Genomic DNA, 20,249 nt, shown 5'->3' with positions numbered 1-20,249 from the left:
AAAAAACCAGAGATGGGGGGGGGATGGCGATGTGATAGATTGAGTCGACTGTATTATAAGTGATGAGAGTGAAGGCTTGATTTTTCTACTTTTCATTGTACTTCATCACATCAGTCCTCACATAATGAACATCTTTGAGGAATCCAAAGTACCATCTAGTAAGCAGTGTCTAATCTAGCTGAAACTTACATGGCACTCAACGGTAAATTGTCTTTTTTTTTATAGTCCTTGAGCCCACAGAAAACGATGTTGCTTTAATGTTAGCTGCCAAGTGCCACTTGGGTACCAAGAATGTATCAACTCGTATGAAGCCCTATGTGTTTACTCGCAGTACAAATGGTCTCCAAATCATTCACCTCGGTAAGACGTGGGAGAAGCTCATTTTGGCAGCTCGCGCGCTTGCTATCACTGATTCAGAGACCATCTATATCACATTCTCTACTGCAAAGACTCGTCGTCCAGCTATCAAACTCGCCCAATACATTGGTGGCAAGACCAACCAAGACAAGTTTGTGCCTGGTACATTTACCAACACCTTGGAAGAGCCATCCATCTTGGTTTGCATGGATCCAATGACTGATTCCCAAGCTGTACAAGAAAGCAGCAAGTGCAACATACCTGTTGTTGCCTTTGCCAATACACACTGCTCTCTCAAGTATGTAGATCTCGCTATTCCCTGTAATAATATGGGTGCTCAATCCTTGGGCCTCATGTGCTGGTTCTTGAGTCGTGCTATTCTTCGACTTCGTGGCATTTTGAGCTACACTGTGCCTTGGGATGTCTTACCAGACATGTTCTTTCATTCTGACAATCAAGAGGAGGAGGAGAGTGAAGACGGCCAACAACAACAAGCCCATCCATACGAGCCAATGCATAAGCGTATCAACTGGGATGCCTCTGAGTTTTCAGCTACTCGCAAAGGTGAATTTCGCTATGACATCCAAGACACACCTGACGACTGGAGTCAGGATATCGGTGTAGGAGATTGGGCAGATGATGTTCCTCAAGAGCAACAACATCAGTCTGTGTCTCGAAAGACCCCTTTAACTGGCCGGGCTGAGGACATTTCTGAGGCAGAAGAAGAGAAGAGGGAATCTGAAGGAGAAGGCTGGGGTGATGCTACACCCGCTGATTCCAAGCCATTTACTCCCAACAAATTTCCTTGGGATGATTAAGTCCACATGGATTTGCTAGCTTCGTTCAACACAAGAAATACCCTTTGGATTGCTTGCTCTTATACCAAATAAATATCTTACTATGAAATGCGTGCCTATTTTTATTTACAATTTGATGGTGTTGAGGGAATGCAAATACATAGATATGAGGTTAGTTTCTTTGTAATCTTCTCTTGACAAAGCCCTTGACATTATCGTGGCCACTATATAAAGACGGTTAAGCCAATTGTACATTGATATTCAGAATAGACTTACGCTTCTGAGATGATCATGGTGCGCTTTTGCGAGCTTGACCACAGTAATACACCCAAATCTTTTGCATACTTCTCTGCTGCATCAAAATCGGCTTGCACATTGAATTCGTGATACAGATACGCTAGCAGAATCGAGTGAGTACAGGCAACACGTCATTGATATCAACAACTACACTTACAAGGAGTAGGCTTCAGTCTGTTTCTCTCCATTTCCCACAGTCTAATTTGATCTATGACAGTCAAGGGCAACACAGGTATCTATGCAGTCATTGTGAGCATTTTATACTGTAGTGGAAACGATCCTCAAACACACCTTTTTTCTCATTTGAACGTGAGCATGAGATTGCATATAGTAAATAATCTGTTCAGCAGTGATGCCCTTCATTAACGCATTGCGAATGCTGTCTCTTGTGATAACTCCTGTCACCATGTTTCTAAATCGAGATTGCAGTTGCACAAACAAATTCAGCACGGCAATTTGAAGTGGTGAATCTAAAGAGACGCATTAGCTGTCTGTATAGCAATGATATGCTCAACAGAGCAAGTATACCTGTATATGCGTATAGTTTGTAATTGGTTTCCAGAATGACAAACCCTTGATCGATTTGCTCTGTGGCCGTTTTGGCCTCAGCTGTATTAGTAGCCCCATCTGTCGTACTCGGTTTACTTGCTGCTCCCGCCAACGCAGCGTTCCCGGATGTCAATGTAGTGGCTAATCGAGTAGGGTAGTATCGTTTTGATGCCTTCTTTCTCTGGTATACAATGCCGTAATCACGTAAATCCTCTAGCATTTGAAGTTGAGTTTGTGTCAAGGTCTCAACCGAGTAGTTCTAGGCGAATCAGTCAGTGGCTGTTGCTGATATCCTTATCGTCAGAAAATGCCCTACCTCTCCCAATTCTAATGATCCAAGCTGAAACAAGAAATTCAGCACTTCTACTAAATCCATTTGCAGAACCTACTACCCCATTAATCTTCTAAGCCATCTTCATGCCTGATAATGTATATACCTCTGCCATATCTAAATACTGCAGCAAAAATGCCCACACTTGTGTATTGACATCTTGAAGTAAAAATTGGAAGCCTTTGTTTGTGATCTGTAGCTGGCCTGTCTCAGAACTAGATGCTTATTAATGACTCCGTAGCAATCGCAACAGCAGTTCACTTTGTTTATCTCTCTCTTTTTACCTGCTCTGCATCAATTTGCTTCTCTCCAACAGATTCAACACACCACGACTAGGCTTTTTCGTCAGCGAAGTGCCTACCATATAATGCAGAATGGCCTCCCATTGTGTTGTCGCATAATGGTCCAGAAATCCAATATCCACTGCATGCTTATCTGGCGTCGAACAAGGTAAACCAAACGACTGCTGTACTCCTCTATAAGCATACGATTAACATCTATACATCCATTACGAAGACTGTCCATTTACCCTCCAGTCAATGCATTCTGGAACTCGATTCGAAACGTATTGTTCATCATTAGATTGGTGTCGTTTTGCTCGAGAATGCGAAGTCTTGATAGCTTGAGCAATGACTCTTGAAGCTTCCTATCAATTCAAAATCGAAAACTTTATGAGCCAAACTACGCACGCGCGTTGTGTGATGCCTCTCTCTCTCTCTCTCTTCACTTACTTTTGCCCGTCTTTATTGACCCATGTGTGCAGATCATTCAATGGCATGGGTGCTTGTACGTACAGCAGCGACATGACAATCTGTCTTCCTAAGCTTGGCAAGAGTCTTTGAAGGCATGTTAAATCAAAATGGCTACCACGTCGTTTTGACAGACACACAATACCTAAAAATGGCCAAGCATGTTGCTGGTTTCTCAAACAGACGCATGAACGTAAACGTCGGTAAGGTCTCAAGATACTCGTAGATGTTTGTCTTGAAATTATCAACCGACATGTTACTTTCTGGTGGTGTGCTTCTGTGCTGCGAAGGTTTAAGTGGAATACAAAGAGCATTTTTATTGCTTTACCAAAGAGTGGTAAATCTATTTGAAAAGGATTATGAGTCCGGTCCGCATGTTACTACAAATTGTGCCTGTTTCTCTTTGGATCAGATATTCTGCAGATGTAGCACTTTCAAGTACGAAAGCTGGACTATACCAGCGCAAGTAACATGGACGTCTACATGGCATTACTTCATACAAATTTGCTTAAACCAGATCAAACATTACTATGTTATACGAGTGTTTATGCTTCGAATGGCTCTCTATCTTCGCTTTGCTTCGGTGAGAACCAACCTGCGCAGCGGCAGCTCGTGCTACTGATTGCTCTTGCGTATCTTGTCAAAATACTGCTACTTTCATTTTGACCCTCCACTTATACGTGAAAATCTTTCATATTATCTGTGGATCTGATTCTTATAAGATGCTCTACATCCATATACACGTATTTACTTCATATATGGGCAAGTATCATACAGATATTATCCCTTTTTAGTCAAGAGTGTGCTTAATATAACAAAATATGAGTGCATTTGAGCTGCGTTTTCTTGTGTTCAAGACCGTTTTAGATGGTCAGAATAGCACCAAACAATTGCTCTCGTCTGGCAGTTGCTTTTAGACACTTTTGCTCAACTTTTTGAAGACCAAAAAACATGGCCAAAAATCGACCAAAAAGCATGAGGTACCCCTCATGGTTTTCATTGAAAATCAAACGATTGCGTTTTTCACCTTGATAATGAAGACTTCTACTATGATATATATATTAGATCAAAATGTTTCCATCGATCTAACGTAACCCCTAAAACCATCTTTGTGGAACCTTGATATGTAAAATTTCGACATTTTGGCCAGAAACCTGTTTTCATATTATCGTAAACTATTCAATAAGTTTATTCAAAACATCCACCTTACTTGGTACCACTGGATGCGCCTTGAAAAGCACTCCAAGAAAGCTTAAAGAGGCTTTTTTTTGTAGGGGAGACGAGCTCCAGGTTTTATTTGAAGTCCTTTAAATGTCATACTGAGTGATAGGAAAGACTGTTGGTGGACCCAATGTCAGTCATGATGGGGAATAAGTTACGGAAAGGAAGTTGGGAAGCTTAAAGAGGCGTGGAATGGCCATCATATTTTTATAGTCAAATTTGGCAAAATAGATTTATCAACTCGAAAAACTATCAAAATTTGGCCAATCTGAAGAGGAATAAGAGTCTGAGTTGAAATTGATTTTGGTGGCTGGTGGGGTTGGCTGGCAAACGCAGTGCCCTTTTAATCATGAAGTCAATACAGTAATGGATGCTTTTGAAGCGTATGGAAAGTTGGTGGCAAATTAGATAGCATATCGTTAATCATGCTATTTTCCTTGAATTTCATATTTAATAAAGCCAGTCTATCAACATGCTTGTTAGATCAACTTCTTTCCTTTTTGAGTCTTTGAAAGTGTCTAGTAGTAGGGATCATACGCTACGATGAGCATTTCGACTCTTCGGTTGGTTTCCTGGCCTATGCTTTGCTTTGATGGAAACCAACCTATGTTCATGTGGCTTGCACTATCGCGAGCCTTTAGCTATGCAAAATTACTACTATAGCTAAAATGTTGGAAGAAACTTGATTGTTGATTGATAGTAATTAAATATAAAACTTCTAATCATATATAAACCCTGTCTGGCAACCCAGTTTTTAAATTAGTGTTGTAAAAATGTCTAGGGACTATAAATTTATTATATTATGATTGTGAAGATTTGTGAACATTGGATAAATTGCAACAGCAGCCACTGAGATGCTCAACGTTGCAGTTGCAATAATCGGCTTCTTTAAGCAGGTTGTCCTTTGATGACTCTTAATTGAATGTGTATTACCTTTGCAGTCATCTCTATCCTCATTAATACAACACTGTATCCTGTTTAAAGCACTTTTCATCAGTGGCGGCGTATAGTGATTTAGGCCCAGATCAATGAACTCTTGCTTGTAGAAGATTGTGTGTATGACAAGATTACACAACAATGCATCAGCTACGAGATTCACTACTGTTACTCGTGTCTCGTTTCAGAACCTCTCTTTATCTGTATACTATATCATATCAAACAAAGTATCACAAGGCCCATGATTGAGTGTAAGCTCTTCAGGATGACGTTTAATGATTCGTGCATTTGGTCTTGCTGTGAGCTATGAGAGCTTACGATTTTATATCCTTGAAAGACGCAATCACCTTGCTGTGAGAATTTTCCATATAATAAACTGCGTTTGTTTCTTGCATTTTTCTTCCTCTTCCTCTTTCTCTCAACTTTTTCTCCTTTCATTCACCATCTGTTAAGCGAGCGCTCATTAGCAAACTCTCTTCCAGCATGTCGCAAACTACGAAGTCTTTAAACGAATTCGTTTATTCAACAACTCGATGCCATGATGATTCAAGCAATAACAGTGATGAATACATTATTGTACGCAAGGATAATGAGAGTAGCATTGAAGATGAAGAAGACGGTAGTGTAGAATATGATACCAGTGACAAAGATCAAAGTGAGGAGAGCTCCATCTATGTGTCCAAAGATGACCTTGAAGAGGAAGAGACAGGCGGCGATGATGAAGTGGACGTTATTGAGGAAGATTTAGGTTACTTTGACTATTTGATTGAAGCCTATGACTCATTATTGTCTCGCTACAACTCCAAGCAGGCAGTAGCTTTGGCTAGTCGTGTTGCTGTTAGACGTATTCATCAAGGATCGCTTATTCAAGAAGCCATTAAGTTAGTTGGAAAGGATGCTTTACGCAAGCTTGCCATTATTGGTTCTATTCAAGGCACAAACGCAGGAAAGATCAACAAGACTATCCAGGTACCTTGCAGTGGTGAGGCTGTAAAAGGCGTCAAGACAATCCAACAGTTGGTGCAGTCCGACATCATATCTCAAAAAGGCTCCAAGTATGATTTTTCAAACAAAAAGATCCATCTCAACTTGATTGCTGCTGCCATGCCATACGCTGCTTTTCAGTGCATGGAGGAGGCCCAGGCTACAGACATTGCTCGCAAGAAGTCTAAACACAGCATTGAAACAGCATTGCCCTTGCAGCTCCAATATCTCGAAGCAGGCTCTCTCCCGCTTGGTACCAAGACTAGAAAGGCCCATTTGCATTGGTCATTCCAGTTTTTAGAATCCATCAATTGCACGTTCAATCCAACCATTTACAAGAGAAATATGAGACAAGCAGTTGTGTATGAAAACATGAAGTGGCTCACCGAGAGACTGGATGATATTGAAGGCTCTTTGACTCTCAATGCCAAGGAAAACAACATCGATGCTAAGCAGTTTTTCAAAAAGTATTATGCTATTGCTCAGAAAGCCAGAACCAAGGAAGCTGAACAAAAAGAAGGAAGAAACGAGAAGACAACCAGAGCTGAGAGAAGAAGAAGACGTCGCAATGCTGCCAGGGCTAACTGATTTATGAAAAGACCTGGTACATTCAGTGCATTATTCATATATAGTCCATTCAATTTGTGCTTGCAAATAACCCCTTACTCAAAACCAATGTTTCATGGGCCTCTTTAAATAAACATGTACGTGCCAACCATAAAAGGCAAAGAGACAGTTGATAGTCTAGAGTGAGCTTGTACAATATATTCAATATTTCTTTTATTAACACAAAAGAGTCTTATAGAAACGCCGTGTTGCTGTGGATCTGACTCTTTTACAGTACTTCACGTCTGTCGTAACAACTCATACAATGGCAAACAGCATAGTCGAAGCACCTCTTAGCACTTGAAAACCTACAAAACACAGCAAAAATTGGTGCATTTGAGTCGTGTTTTCTCATGTTAGAAACCGTTTTAGATAGTCAGAGTAGCGCCAAACAACTGCTGTCGTCTAGCAGAAGCTGCCTGATACTATTACTCAACTTTTTTGAGATCGTCAAGATTCGACCAAAAAGCATGAGGTACCCCTCATGCTGTTCATTAAAAAACAAACGATCGCGTTTTTTACCATGAAAATGAAGACTTTTATTATGACATGTATTAAATGAAAATGTTTCTGTCGACCCAATGCAGCCCCTAGCATCGTTTTTGTCACACCTTCATATGTAAAATCTTGACATTTTTGCCCAAATCGATATTTCATATTTTCAAAAAATGCTCAATATGCTCAGCCAAAACATCTGTTGTAATTAGTACCATTGGATCCGCCTTGAAAGGTACTTCAAGTGAGCTTAAGGGCATATAACGTAATTGTACGACTTACATAGTCGAATCGTACAAAACAGGTCGAATCGTTTTCAATTTTTTTTTTTTTTTGTATGGAATGAAAGTTTTATTAAGTAGTTATGAATAAATAGTTAATAAAATCATTGTATAAATGGATCAAGTGTATACTAGGTAAAGTGACTTGCCATATTGTATCTTATGAGGTCTTATAAATCAATACTATCCATTTTGGACAGCTTATCCAGTTCTCTGTTGATATTGCTAACAACTGTTTGGGGCTCAAAAGGGATACCACGGTAGTGTACGAAGAAATGGTGGGTCCAGATTATTCGGATTATGGTGGCAAAAAAGTCGAAGATGTTGATCTTGAGGTCCAGGTTGCAAATGTAGTATCTTGATAATGTCAGGTTCTGCATTATCGTTTTCAAAATTGATCAAAAATTAACAAATAAAGGCAAAAATGCTAGTCTGAGATTTAATTGATCCTGACAGCTGGCCGCATCAATCAATGATGCTGTTTTCCTGAAGACCATCGATGATCCAGCAGATGAAATGTATGACATCGCACGCTTTTCAAAAAACAAAGCGCATGTAAAAATCAATCATACTTCTCTGTTTTTTTTTTCTGAGCGGATGGACCTAAAACTCTTAAAATCGTCATGAAATGTGGACAGGAGGCGCACAATCTATATGTTTTTAGAAGGCACAGCATAAGCATTGTCAAAAGCTCCAGATTATGCATCCGATGTCTACTGTTATTTTTTTTTTGGCAAAATTGGCGCTGCAAGACGAAATTAGCATGGTTCAAAGTGTCATCAGGTCAGAAAATACGGCTGAACGTTCAATCATGATGGCGTTTAGTCCATCTCGATTCATGAGCACTGAGAAGAAATGCCTCATTTGAAGTATTTGTCTGTTGCTAATACATCGAATGTCAAAGCGACATAGTGTACAATTATTGGAGCTTCAGCACTTAATAGCTTGCCAATCTTATGTTACATGAACCAACAATAGATTTGTGTTTTTTCGCACAACCATTAAACTCCATGTTACGTAATCAAGCTTATAGTGTAAATGTAACCGCAATACTCTAGATTCAATGGCGGGATAACGACTGAGACTAATCATAATCAATTGATTCGTTATGTAAACTTGTGGCACTGGGCTATTCGACTAAAAAAAGTCAAGCATTGCTTCTAATTTGATAGATACATGGCGTATTATCATTTTCCGGGATTACATGTACATTACACGAAAAGCTCGTGCAAATAGCCAAGAAATAATATTTATGCGAGTATCCCTCACACGTACACACACACACACACACACACACACACAATCATAGTATTGATACAAAATTAATATCTACTAGTTGCCTTAATTGAATGTTATCTCAAACATTCCATTTAAACTCTGTAATGCAACATTTTTCTTTTTGCTGCATTGTAGCTAAAGGCAAAGTGCGGGAATCTAAAATTTAAACTCTTTTGAAATGTTCAGTAGAAAACAAGATCTACAATAAGCCTAATCGAACCCCTTTACCATGATTTCCCGGTTTCCCTTTAATTTCCAAGATTTTTTACTTGGTTTCCATCTTTCTAATTACCTATATAGAATCAGTCCAGTTTATGATGCAAGATAAACAAATAAAAGATCATTCTTTATCATAAAAGATTTGTAGTTGAAAAAAAAAGTGATTTTTTGTATCACCACAATGCAAATCAAGACCATTGTGATGTCTGGATCAAGGAACAAATAATCGATATACAAGAAGGGTATAAAATCAATGCATTCGAAGCTCCCCTTAAATTGAAGGCTTGAATTAATAATACCATGATGACATGTCGGCAAGCCGCTATGGACGTCTTCAAAACGTAAATGCATAATAGATCAGATCAAGGCCATTGCATTCCAGCATGTTGCATGTGCATGTAAAGTATAGTCTCATGATAGTTCATGCTTAATTCCATCAAGCTATTAACATAAACAAAAGCTCTGTTTTTTTTTAATGATCGGGTGATTCTCTACCAATCGCTTGATTTTCCAAGTTTTGACGATAGAAAAACCCTATATTTATTTAAGGTATTCAGCAAGGGTAGATTCCCTGCCTTTTTGTGCACACAATAAAGAATTGCAAAATACTGAATAACAAAGGATTGGTGGGATAATCTTAGAACCGTTTCCTTTTAATACACTTGTATAACTTTTGGGTAAAATAGCTTAAATGCAAGGATGACTGAAATCAAAGATTGTTTCTACTTTTTTTTTTTTTTTTTTTTTTTTTTTTTCCTCCACAGAATGAAAAATGAATTCTTTTTTTTTTCCAATACGAGAGATCTCTGCAGCTCTCTTTTGAATCTTTTCTTCTCCTTGGCGCTGACTCCTGGGAATACAAAACCACCATTTTGAAAATGTGGGGTAAACGGTAGCGGTATGAGATGGATTGAATGACCGTATTTGTCTAGTAACTCAAAGAATTATACCGTTGGGTATTGATTTAGTAATAATTAAAACTATAATTCGCACTGTAGGCATAGAAAATTAGAAGTTTTTTTTGACTGGGTACCAGTCAGTTCTGGCCCTGGGAAATGTTTGACACTCTCCCAGATTGTGTCTTGTTGTTGTGTTCTCCGATGTTGCATTCCTTTTGGATGAAAAAGGATGTATAAATACAATGCTCATCTTTCCTTTCTCATTTTTTCATCTTCTTTCTTTCTTCTTTGCTTTTACATGAAAATACGACTATGAATATTCAAACATTGACATCTCCAAAATCGTACTCTAACAGCAATAGCAGCAGTAGAAACTATCTGAATGCTTGTCCTTCCGATGATGCAGGATTACTGAGATATTCATCATCACCACCAGCAACATCATCATCGTCTCCAGCAGGACTACTACGTTATAGCTATCATAGAGAATCCACATCACCATCACCATCATCCACAGCTACTGATCTTCAATCTGTGGTATCAAAATATCATGCAAATCCAGAGCTATTGAAACTCATATTAGCAAGTAAAGTGGAGGAGGATAAACGCAGAACAGAAGAAGCTAAATTGAAAGCGAAAGAGCTCGATCTATACTTTAAAAATCAACAAGATCACTACAAATCTAATCGGAATCACCAGCAGGAAGCCTTTATTTTACAGCAACGACGTAGGCGCTCTTCAGCTAGCAGCAATAGTAGTACAAGTAGCAATAGTAATAATAATGCGGGGGAATCCATACACCGAAGAATTGCTCCGTACGCAATTCCTAGGCCCATTGTCATGTCACCTCCGTCAAGAAGAAACTCATCTGCCTCTGCTTTACTCTCGATGAATCAGCTCTCCATCAGCAGTTCAAACACACCATCACTCTCCACATCTGCTCCGGCAAACACAAATCTATTTCCCTCCCCCACAGCTTCCATGTCATATAATAGGTAATAGATTAGATTAGACCCATTTTCCAGAGCAGCAAAATCCTGATCTCACATGACCTGCTTATAGTAGACCTCAAGAACCAGTGCAGAAGATCTCTCGCAGAAGAAGATCAATGCAGGCCATTACAAAGATAGTTGAAACAACTGAATTCCCGTATGATGACCGTCATTTCTGGAAAAACAACGGAAATACTGTACAAAAAAAGACAGGCTGCAAAAGTGTCTATTACAAATGCGCCAACAGTTGCAAGGTAAGCAGAAAGCTTAAAGGAGCATCGGCCAAAGTCGGATACCAATGGCGTTTTTTCCGACTTGTTGACACATGAAATTCATGCTTACTTTTTTATATGTGCTGTATAATAGGGATGTCCTGTCAATAAAACTGTGGTGGAGCAGCCAGGTGGAAGTTACATTATAAAATATAGAGGCGACCATATATCTGAATGCTCTCAAGTAGAGCACATTAGAGATTTGTAAATAAAAATGATATTATATATACATTACATTTCCCGTAAATGTCCAACTAAAAAAAAAATGGTATGTTATTGGAATAAAAAGGGGCAAACAAAAGAGAATCCCATATAAATACCGCATACTTGGTTTCCCATTTTCCTTCCTTCTTCTCTTTCAATTCAAATCAATCCAAAAACTTAATCATCATGCTTGCTCTTCCAAGATTCTCTGGATCCACACTTGAACCTAGTTCAGAACCAGTTATTCTCTATGAATCACAATACTATGAAAAAGGGGCGGGAAGAGCAGTTCACATTCAATTGGTTCCTACACGGCCCACTGCTCCATTGAAGCGTGAATCGAAGCCTCCACACATTGTCATCCCTGCGCCTAATTTCGATGATATGAGAATTGAAGATGATGAGTTTTCTGCCTGGTCTTACGAAGAAGATGAATCAGCGCAAGCTACCTTTTGGGATCCAATTCCAACCTCTTCATCCTCATCCTCATCAAATTAAACAGCATATCTATTTTCTCACGATCGTTACGTTTTTGGATTTCTTTGTTACACTATCGAACAAGAGTTGAATGATGATTTTTACATTTGCAAGCATTCTCTGTTACTATTTATCACCCATTTATCTATCTGTATATATATATATATATAACTATCTTTTTTCATATTACAATAAACATCATGTATTCGCTCTTTTTTTTTTTTTTCAAACACTACGATTTCCATCATAAGCACATACACACACACACACACACACACACAGAGACACAGAGACACATGAGGTCGTCCATCATGAAATTTCTAGATTTGTCATGTAATTCGCTTTTATTGGTGATGAGGGGACACGGTAAGACAAAACCGCAATTGACTAAAGAGGGACATCCTTGAACAGCGTGCATACATTGCACCAGACACATTAAACTAGCATTAAACTAATTTTTTGCGAGCTAAATGCTATGGCAGCATATGAAGAAGCCGATGACTGATGTCATTATTAAAATAGCTCTGATCCAACATCTGTCGCCGTCATTATGATATTGGCATATATGCAGACTTTGTGAATGAAAACTTTTAGTTTCATAAACAACACATGTATCTGTACTCGCGTATAAACTCATTTGAGTGGATTACACACACAAGAGTGCTTTATGATGGTCCCAAGCGGCTCTAAAAACCAGGTCGAAACAGGGTGCTATTTTGCAAGCTATTTTAACTCGCCATGTTCTACATGCTGCGTACATTTTCAAAAATTGAGGCAGAGGTTTGACGCTCTCATAGTCATACTTGACACGAAACGGATCATCTTGTGCCCAGACTGCTGATGTTTTTGAAGATGCAATTGTAGAGACAACGGTTTTGTTCACACGTACAGTACTGACATTGACTCGATGGTTGCAATAAATTGATTTTCGCAAGGACCATCATCACTTGGTTCAATACCGATGTGAGCTGCAAGTGTTTCTAGCGCATTCAGGATAGACCAATCGCTTTGTCAAAGCCTCATAAATGTATATGTCGAGAACAGAAGAGGCTATATAAAAGATCAAAGCAACTCCTAGTAATGTAATGTTACATGAACAACGACAACGAATTACGGCACCTTGAACCAATTTTTGTAAGGCCTTGATTTTTCTCGAGTATCGAAAATGGCGGTCAACAGGAGAGCAACCAAGAATATCCTTGTGTCATTGTCCAACGTCTCAGTGTATCAAGGACAGCACAAATACACATATAGACGTTACAGCAGCAATAGGTTATCACATTTACAAATTATACATATCACCATCCATCATCATGAATAGGCCTCATATTGCATCGACTCATTTATATATATATGCTTACACTTCCAACGGGTCATAAACTGATTATTTGACCTAGCCTGGTGCTTGGCATGTGTATACCGTAGTAGTATATAGGCAAAGTATTGACTAGTAGCATTTATTTATTAATTCGATTTGAATACCATCTCGAGCATGGCTAATGCATTTATAAATACACCTCGGTGAATTGCCCATCTGAATTATTTGCCACTTTCGAAAAAAAAAACACTACTCGTGCATCAAATCACTGGTACATGATCGCTCATTGGGAGCTCACGTACATATTAAGCACTGTAACAATTGAGTTGAATTAAAGCTTTTATTAGTTGAATGTGGGTTTATATACAAATCATGATTTCGTTTTGAAACATATCAGAGTAGAAAGGCTTTGTTTACATGGTCTTGCCTTCGTTTTGCAAGCTCAAATAGTCAAGGTCATCCTTCAAGGGAGTTATATCAGTACGGCTTTGGGTAATGCTTGAAGTGAATGGCTGGAAGCGGCTTCGTCAGTCTTGCTTGTTGAATCTGACTTCAAGGATTCTTTTCCAGATACGGAGAAGGTCAAAAAAAGTCAAGATGGCGAACAAAGCAATTGAAACAGAAGCACGAGAAAGCATTTTGGTGATAGAGATGTGATAAAATGCGATCAAGAATGAGAGTACGTTGCATACGATGAAAGGTCATTTTGTACTATTGCTATTATGTGTGTTGCATATGGATCCGTTGAAAGATTGACCATTTTCTGCATAAGATGCTGAAATCAATGAAACGATGTTGAGGTTCAAGACGGCACAACTAGAGAAAAGAGGACGGGTCCAGGTTGGCATTGGGAATACATAGCAGAGCCTGGCAAGCTTTGCGTATAGCAATGCTCACAGTAAATTCATATCGATCCATGCAACGTTAATGTATAGTATATACTCACAACTTGGCTCAGCTTACACACCACAAGCACCATAATGTATTTTGTATGAGGATGTGGAAAATGAGGCATCTTTGTAGGCAAGCTATGGATTGACTGTGGCCCATCTAGACCATTTGTATCATCTCCCTGGGTTTGATCTAATCAAAAGTTCCATTTATAATTTGTACAAATATAGACATTTAGCTTGGCATTAGTTTGAGCAAATCAAACTCAATGTATGTGCCTGTCATGACACATTGCGTCAATTTCAGTTGAGGCAAATTATGAGATATTCATATCTAAAAATACACTTGACAGTTTCGCCCGTGCACTGGAAGAATGGATAGTAGGCAATTACATTAAGCATTGTTTATTAGATTTCAATTTGTTATAAAGCAGTTTATATGATGCGATGGGTAAAAGATTCCATTGCAATTAGAGCTTGGTGCCTTCATCTTGCTCGCTCAAATAAAGGATGCCGTCATCCAGCTCAGTAGTACTTTCATATTCATCGGGGTATGCGGTAAGAACAGGGAAGATGCTAGCAGGAAGACCCTCTGTATCATAAGTTGGAGTAGCTGTAACAGCAGCAAAAGATTTGTCTGAGGTAGTAGTAGCAGCAGGGCTGTCAGTGGTGGCCGGGGCAGCCATTGCGAGGCAAGCCATTACACTGAGAAGAGCGAACAAGAAAAGAGAAGCGGTAGAGGACACCATTGTTATATTTAGTTATAAGAGTGATGAAGAAACATCAAAACATGTCGCCTATTTATACTTTTTTTTCATCCATGATCAAAGCGAATCCTATTTTCCGTAAACTGACAGAAATCATGAAAATGCAGAAATCTGATTTTGTTTTTAAAGAACGATTTTGATATAAATATAGAAGCACTCGAACTAGACAAATTCACCACATATGGATTGAAAATTTGGTTTTGGCATTTGACTCATTTGTAAGAATTTTATCAAAATGTACTAAATTTCAACCTTTACTTCTCAACTGCAGCGTAAGGATCCTTCACGAACGGCCTGTACCTGTGGATCTGACCTTCCAACAATGGCCTACGATTGTATATATATGTAGAAACAACTCATGGACGGGCAGAGAGCATGCTTGCAATGCATTTTACTACTCAAAAATGTGCAGAGCACAGCGAAATCCGGGCACATTTGAGCAGTGATTTCTTGTGTTAGGTGCCGATTTAGACCGTCAGAATAGCACGAGGCGATTGCTCTCCACTAGCAACAACTTTCTGCCACCTTTCCTCACTTTTTTCAAGTTCGTCAAAATTCGACCAAAAACCATGAGCGATATCTCATGGTTTTCATCGAAAATTACCCTCTGCAATGATACTGAAGATGCCAAACATCTCATGGTTAGCTGCCCCCACAAAAACGACATTTGGTCCAACATCTTTGAACAATTCCTGGGATACCCCAAGGTTGCTAATCCACAACAAGTATACCAATCTATAGTTAACTTAAACCTGAAGCAATATTTCATCTACAACCTCGATATCAAGATTACAATCTTCGACCTGTTTGCTGCCACCATTCGTATGATATGGAGATTCCACCTCCTACAAACATTCGAAGGAGTGCCATTTGATACCAACAATGTCACCAACAAGATCAGTGCTGAAGTGATGAGATTGTCAGATCTCAAGCATCAATATTAGTAGTAGCTTTAATAGATTTTATATATGGCAAGTCACTTTGTTACATACACTTGTCCATCATTTGATGTTCTTATTATAATGTATATTTACTAATAAAAAAGCAACATCCATACAAAAAAAAAACAAAAAAAAAATTTTTTTCATCGAAAATCAAACGATCGCGTTTTTCACCTTGAAAATGGAGACTTTTACTATGGTATATCTTGAATCAAAATGTTTCTATCGATCCAAAGCGACCTCTGAAATCATCTTTGTGGGAGTTTGATATGTAAAATTTCGACATTTTGCCCAGAAACCTCTTTTCATGTTTTCATAAATCATTTGATAAGTTTATTCAAATCATCTATTTTACTTGGTACCATTGGATGCACCTTGAAAAGTACTCCAGGAAAGCTTAAGGAAGCAATTTTTTTTTGTAGGGGAGACAAGCTCCAGGTTTTATTTAAAGTCCTTTAAATGTCATACTGAGGGATAGAAAAGACTGTTGGTGGACCCAATGTCTGCAATGAAGGGGAATAAGAAATTTTGAACTAAGTTGGGAAAGAAATCTACTACTAATAAGGTGCGAAACCTAGAGCCAATGCAATCTTGCGGAAATCGTCAAAAATAGATAATGGATAGAGTACAAAACACCAAACGAGGACATCAGTACTACCTCAAAAAAAATCAAACAACTTGCGTTCACTGGGATTTGAACCGGGGATCCTCCCGTTGGCATACGGGAGTTTCTACCACTTCGCCCTACCACCAGGGACCACTTAAGGAAGCATGGGGTGATCATCATATTTTACTTAGTCGAATCTGCAAAAATAGCTTAACTGAATCCAAAACCATCAAGATTTGTCCAATCTGAAACAAACTATGATTCCGGATTTAAATTAATTTTGGCTTGTGAGGCCAGCTGGCAAACTCAACGCCCTTTTCCTACTGCAATACAGTAGTAAATGCTCTTGAAGCGTATGAAAAGTAGGTGGCAGGCCATAAAGCTATCGTTTATAATGGTATTTTATTGCATTCTATATCGTTCATAATGACATCGTCTTGCATTCTATATTTAATAACGTTAGTCTGGACATTGACGATTCATGGGCTGCGTAAGATGTCTGCAGTAAGTAGTGAAATCTCTGAGGCTCTGAGACGTCGTTCAAATAAAACGTTGGTAGCATTGAGCAGAGGAAAGAGGGTAGAAATAACAGTGGTTTTTGTTGATTGATTGTAAAATCATTATTCTCATATGAGCCAGGCCTGACAGATGCCTTGAAACTCAGGTTCGATATTAGGGTTGTAAAGTGTCTAAGGACTGAACATTTATTATGTTATGATGATATTAATTCTTGATTCAGGGCAACTTCTGAAACTATGTTTGTGAGACCTTGATATATAAAATCTCGACATTTTCGCCAAAAACGTCATTTCATAATTTCATAAATTGCTCAACAAGTTCAATCAAAATATCTATTACACCCAACACAGTTGGATGCGTATTGAAAAGTTCTTCTAGATATCTTAAGGCTGTAAAGGATGATCACAACAACTTTCATAGTCGAATCTTCTAAAATAACTCGATCAAATCGCAAAAGGATCCAAAATCAACGAACCATGACAGAAAGTCGAGCGGGATTGTAATCCTTTTTGGCTGGCTAGAAGACTCCCCTTAATTCCTCAAAGCCCTATAATATAACTGTAATGATATTTACAGAAACAATTATACGAGAAAGTGAGGCTCCTTCCCAAATAGATAGTGTACGCAACATGAGACCCAAAAAGGACAGGCTGGTGACATAGGAGGAGCGTGACATGATCCAAAGCAACAGAATAGCACACAGACAAAAATAATATTGCAGGTGAAGTTTAATTCAGAAACCTCTTTCTTTTGGAAATCCCACGGCCTTGTTTGATGAATTTCGCGATGTGTACTTTACTTAGAACCCTGAAAATAGTACCATTGGATTCCTCAAGCGATTTGCTTTCTAATGATGTACATACCTTCTAATAAAATATCCTCCCTTTGACCACAAATTGGCCATTTACTTGCTTATCTCTCTTCAATTCATGTCCTTTTATTTACTTTACATGTGATTTTTTTAAAGCTCATTTTTGCTTAGCAAATGAATTATTTTGATCTTGCATGATCCGAGTACCTTCTAAAAGAGGACGATTCCTAAAAAAAATGATATGAAATGTGTTGACTCTTTATGGGATGCATGCTCTTGGCATAAGAACTAAAAACAGGTTGCAGGAATGATACACGAGAATGACCAACTCACTATGTAGATGTGGGCATATTGATGATATCTAGTAGCGCAAACACTTGATTGACATCATTGACAGCAACCATGATAGCTGGAAACAAGATGACCTGCACTGGTTCGAAAACAATCCATTATGTTCCATTCCATGGAGATAGCCGCAGTAATATTCATATGATACTCTTGCTTTCCGAGGTGTACACTTGTCTCTTGATCCAGAATCAATTGCACTGGCTCCAAGATGATGTAAGCAACAAGTAACCCAACCTTATCATCCTGTATTGTCCAATTAGATGGAGAATTTATGGCGAATACAAACAACAGAAGAGATGGATTGGGAACTGTGTGATTTTGGAGAGAGAAATTAAGGGGGGGTAGAGAAAGATTACTTAATCAAGCAACCAGCTGCATTTGTTTCAGTGTCAAATGACATTTTTTGTTTACTTTTTGATGAGGCTGAGCCCGTGAGAAGTTGTCTGTTAATTACATCTAGGAAGAGATGGGGGAACTCGTTTCATGTGAAGGTGGAAAAAGGACTTTTTGAAGTAGCAAAATGGACATAACTCGAGACAGAAAAGAGTTGAAAGCCTCGGACAAAAACGATCAAATAGAGCAAGTGTCAAGCGTCAAAATGGTACTATTTTCACGCGCTCAAAGTAGTATATTGTGGAGAAAAGTAAAAGGAAACGAGTTTGAGTGTGGCAAGGATACTGGACTCACACAAAAGTCGATGAGAAGGATATAAATAGGGATTTGTTTCAACAGCTTTTCCCTCTTCTTCTTCATCTCATCTCTCTATTACAAGCAAAATACTCTATACATACAAACTCTCTACAAGACATTTGGGCTCTCTCTCTCTACATATGGTCATCTAAATCAAATACTCTACTGTCTATTGGCCTCTACTACTGCTACATACAATGCCTTACAAATCCATGGTCCTCTCTACGTCTCTTGGTCCATGCTAGAAAAAGGCCACACTATCTTTGATACATGCAGACCTTGGTGAACTGTGCGAGTAAGTTATTATCTTGTTGGACGTATGAGCCATGTTGACTAACCTATTGATTACATAGTGCCGAAAAACTACTTTGTAGGGACTGAGTAGGATCACCGCTTCATAATCATGGGTAGACTGCGGGACAAATCCATTGGTCATGCTACGGGATGATCACAAGCTTTATTGCCGACGAGAGTAGGGTTTAACCCTATGATCCGGAGATGGAGGCGGCTTGAGCGTGTCGATGATCTTGTGATGGATGAAGCAAGTTTACACCTTGGTACCTGTTTATATAGTGTTGGTTCCTTTTATTGATGGTCAATTTTCTTTGCCCAAATGGTTTGTTACGCACTCATGCCACAGTACTTGTGTACTCATCTCATCTTTATCTAGTTACCTCTGCCATCTCATGTTCTATCTCATCTAAAGCAAGCTGTTCTCTCCAAATACTATCAAGCCAAGTTATCTGTGCTTCCTACAAGCTCCTAAAATGACAAGACTGTTCAAATATACCATCTCTACATCTATACAAGGTCAAGCCCTACTCTCATCTGTGCTTCCTCTTACTCAATCAATTATCAAGACAATTAATGCCTGACATCTATACAAGGCCAAGTCGTTCTTATATCTCTGCTACCTCTATCTATACAAGTCAAAATAGCCTCAAAAATCTGAAATATTTTAATCCATCAAGTATGGTGATCTCATAAACTCAAATACACATTAATAAAAAAAACAACCACGTCTTGTCATTAGCTTCAATATTATGCTTTTTTATGATTGCATCTTGTTTCAAAGCTTGCACTGTCCATTGATTGCTATGACCAATGTATTTTAAAGCCTGTACATAATTTAGTCATATACATATAATTTAACGTCAAGAGATTTTGCTTGTATGTAATATCATAACATAATAAATTTATGGTCCCTAAACACTTTCAAAGTCTCAAAAAGGAAAGAAATTGATCTAACAAGTATTTTGATAGACTGGCGTTATCAAATATAAATTCAGAAAAAGCAGCATAGCTAACGATAATGCTATATAATTTGCCACCTACTTTCCATACGCTTCAAAAGTATCTATTACTGTATTGCCTTCATGATGGAAAGGGCATTGAATCTGCCAGCCGGCCGCAC

The 20,249-nt window shown here is 38.6% G+C and overlaps 7 protein-coding genes across 7 annotated transcripts; 5 read left to right on the top strand and 2 right to left on the bottom strand.

Moving 5' to 3' along the window:
• Positions 1-124: 124 nt before the first annotated feature.
• On the top strand, positions 125-1,175 carry ATC70_010121 (uncharacterized protein; the record flags this gene model as incomplete). The annotated part of the gene is made up of 2 exons (XM_064829341.1): positions 125-158; positions 226-1,175. The coding sequence occupies 2 exons, from the start codon at positions 125-127 to the stop codon at positions 1,173-1,175; spliced, it is 984 nt and encodes a 327-aa protein (XP_064686543.1).
• Positions 1,176-1,326: 151 nt separating this feature from the next.
• Positions 1,327-3,335, bottom strand: FUN31_4 (serine/threonine protein kinase; the record flags this gene model as incomplete). The annotated part of the gene is made up of 11 exons (XM_064829340.1): positions 1,327-1,378; positions 1,431-1,551; positions 1,609-1,687; positions 1,743-1,921; positions 1,980-2,259; positions 2,317-2,385; positions 2,438-2,546; positions 2,616-2,807; positions 2,861-2,977; positions 3,063-3,167; positions 3,226-3,335. 11 exons carry the CDS (start codon positions 3,333-3,335, stop codon positions 1,327-1,329), a joined length of 1,413 nt encoding a protein of 470 aa, XP_064686542.1.
• Positions 3,336-5,720: 2,385 nt separating this feature from the next.
• Positions 5,721-6,809, top strand: ATC70_010119 (NodB homology domain-containing protein; the record flags this gene model as incomplete). The annotated part of the gene is made up of 1 exon (XM_064829339.1): positions 5,721-6,809. One exon carries the CDS (start codon positions 5,721-5,723, stop codon positions 6,807-6,809), a length of 1,089 nt encoding a protein of 362 aa, XP_064686541.1.
• Positions 6,810-10,311: 3,502 nt separating this feature from the next.
• Positions 10,312-11,471, top strand: ATC70_010118 (uncharacterized protein; the record flags this gene model as incomplete). Its single annotated transcript, XM_064829338.1, has 3 exons — positions 10,312-10,994; positions 11,062-11,245; positions 11,358-11,471. The coding sequence occupies 3 exons, from the start codon at positions 10,312-10,314 to the stop codon at positions 11,469-11,471; spliced, it is 981 nt and encodes a 326-aa protein (XP_064686540.1).
• Positions 11,472-11,653: 182 nt separating this feature from the next.
• On the top strand, positions 11,654-11,965 carry ATC70_010117 (uncharacterized protein; the record flags this gene model as incomplete). The annotated part of the gene is made up of 1 exon (XM_064829337.1): positions 11,654-11,965. The coding sequence occupies one exon, from the start codon at positions 11,654-11,656 to the stop codon at positions 11,963-11,965; it is 312 nt and encodes a 103-aa protein (XP_064686539.1).
• A 2,657-nt stretch (positions 11,966-14,622) lies between these two features.
• ATC70_010116 (uncharacterized protein) lies at positions 14,623-14,901 on the bottom strand (the record flags this gene model as incomplete). Its single annotated transcript, XM_064829336.1, has 1 exon — positions 14,623-14,901. One exon carries the CDS (start codon positions 14,899-14,901, stop codon positions 14,623-14,625), a length of 279 nt encoding a protein of 92 aa, XP_064686538.1.
• A 587-nt stretch (positions 14,902-15,488) lies between these two features.
• On the top strand, positions 15,489-15,863 carry ATC70_010115 (uncharacterized protein; the record flags this gene model as incomplete). The annotated part of the gene is made up of 1 exon (XM_064829335.1): positions 15,489-15,863. One exon carries the CDS (start codon positions 15,489-15,491, stop codon positions 15,861-15,863), a length of 375 nt encoding a protein of 124 aa, XP_064686537.1.
• Between the last annotated feature and the right edge of the window lie 4,386 nt (positions 15,864-20,249).

Source organism: Mucor velutinosus, assembly GCF_035048745.1.
Source record: "Mucor velutinosus strain NIH1002 chromosome Unknown tig00001563, whole genome shotgun sequence".
Lineage (NCBI taxonomy): Eukaryota > Fungi > Mucoromycota > Mucoromycetes > Mucorales > Mucoraceae > Mucor > Mucor velutinosus.
The sequence above is the reverse complement of the archived record's forward strand: the minus strand, read 5'-3'. Positions and strand labels throughout refer to the sequence as shown.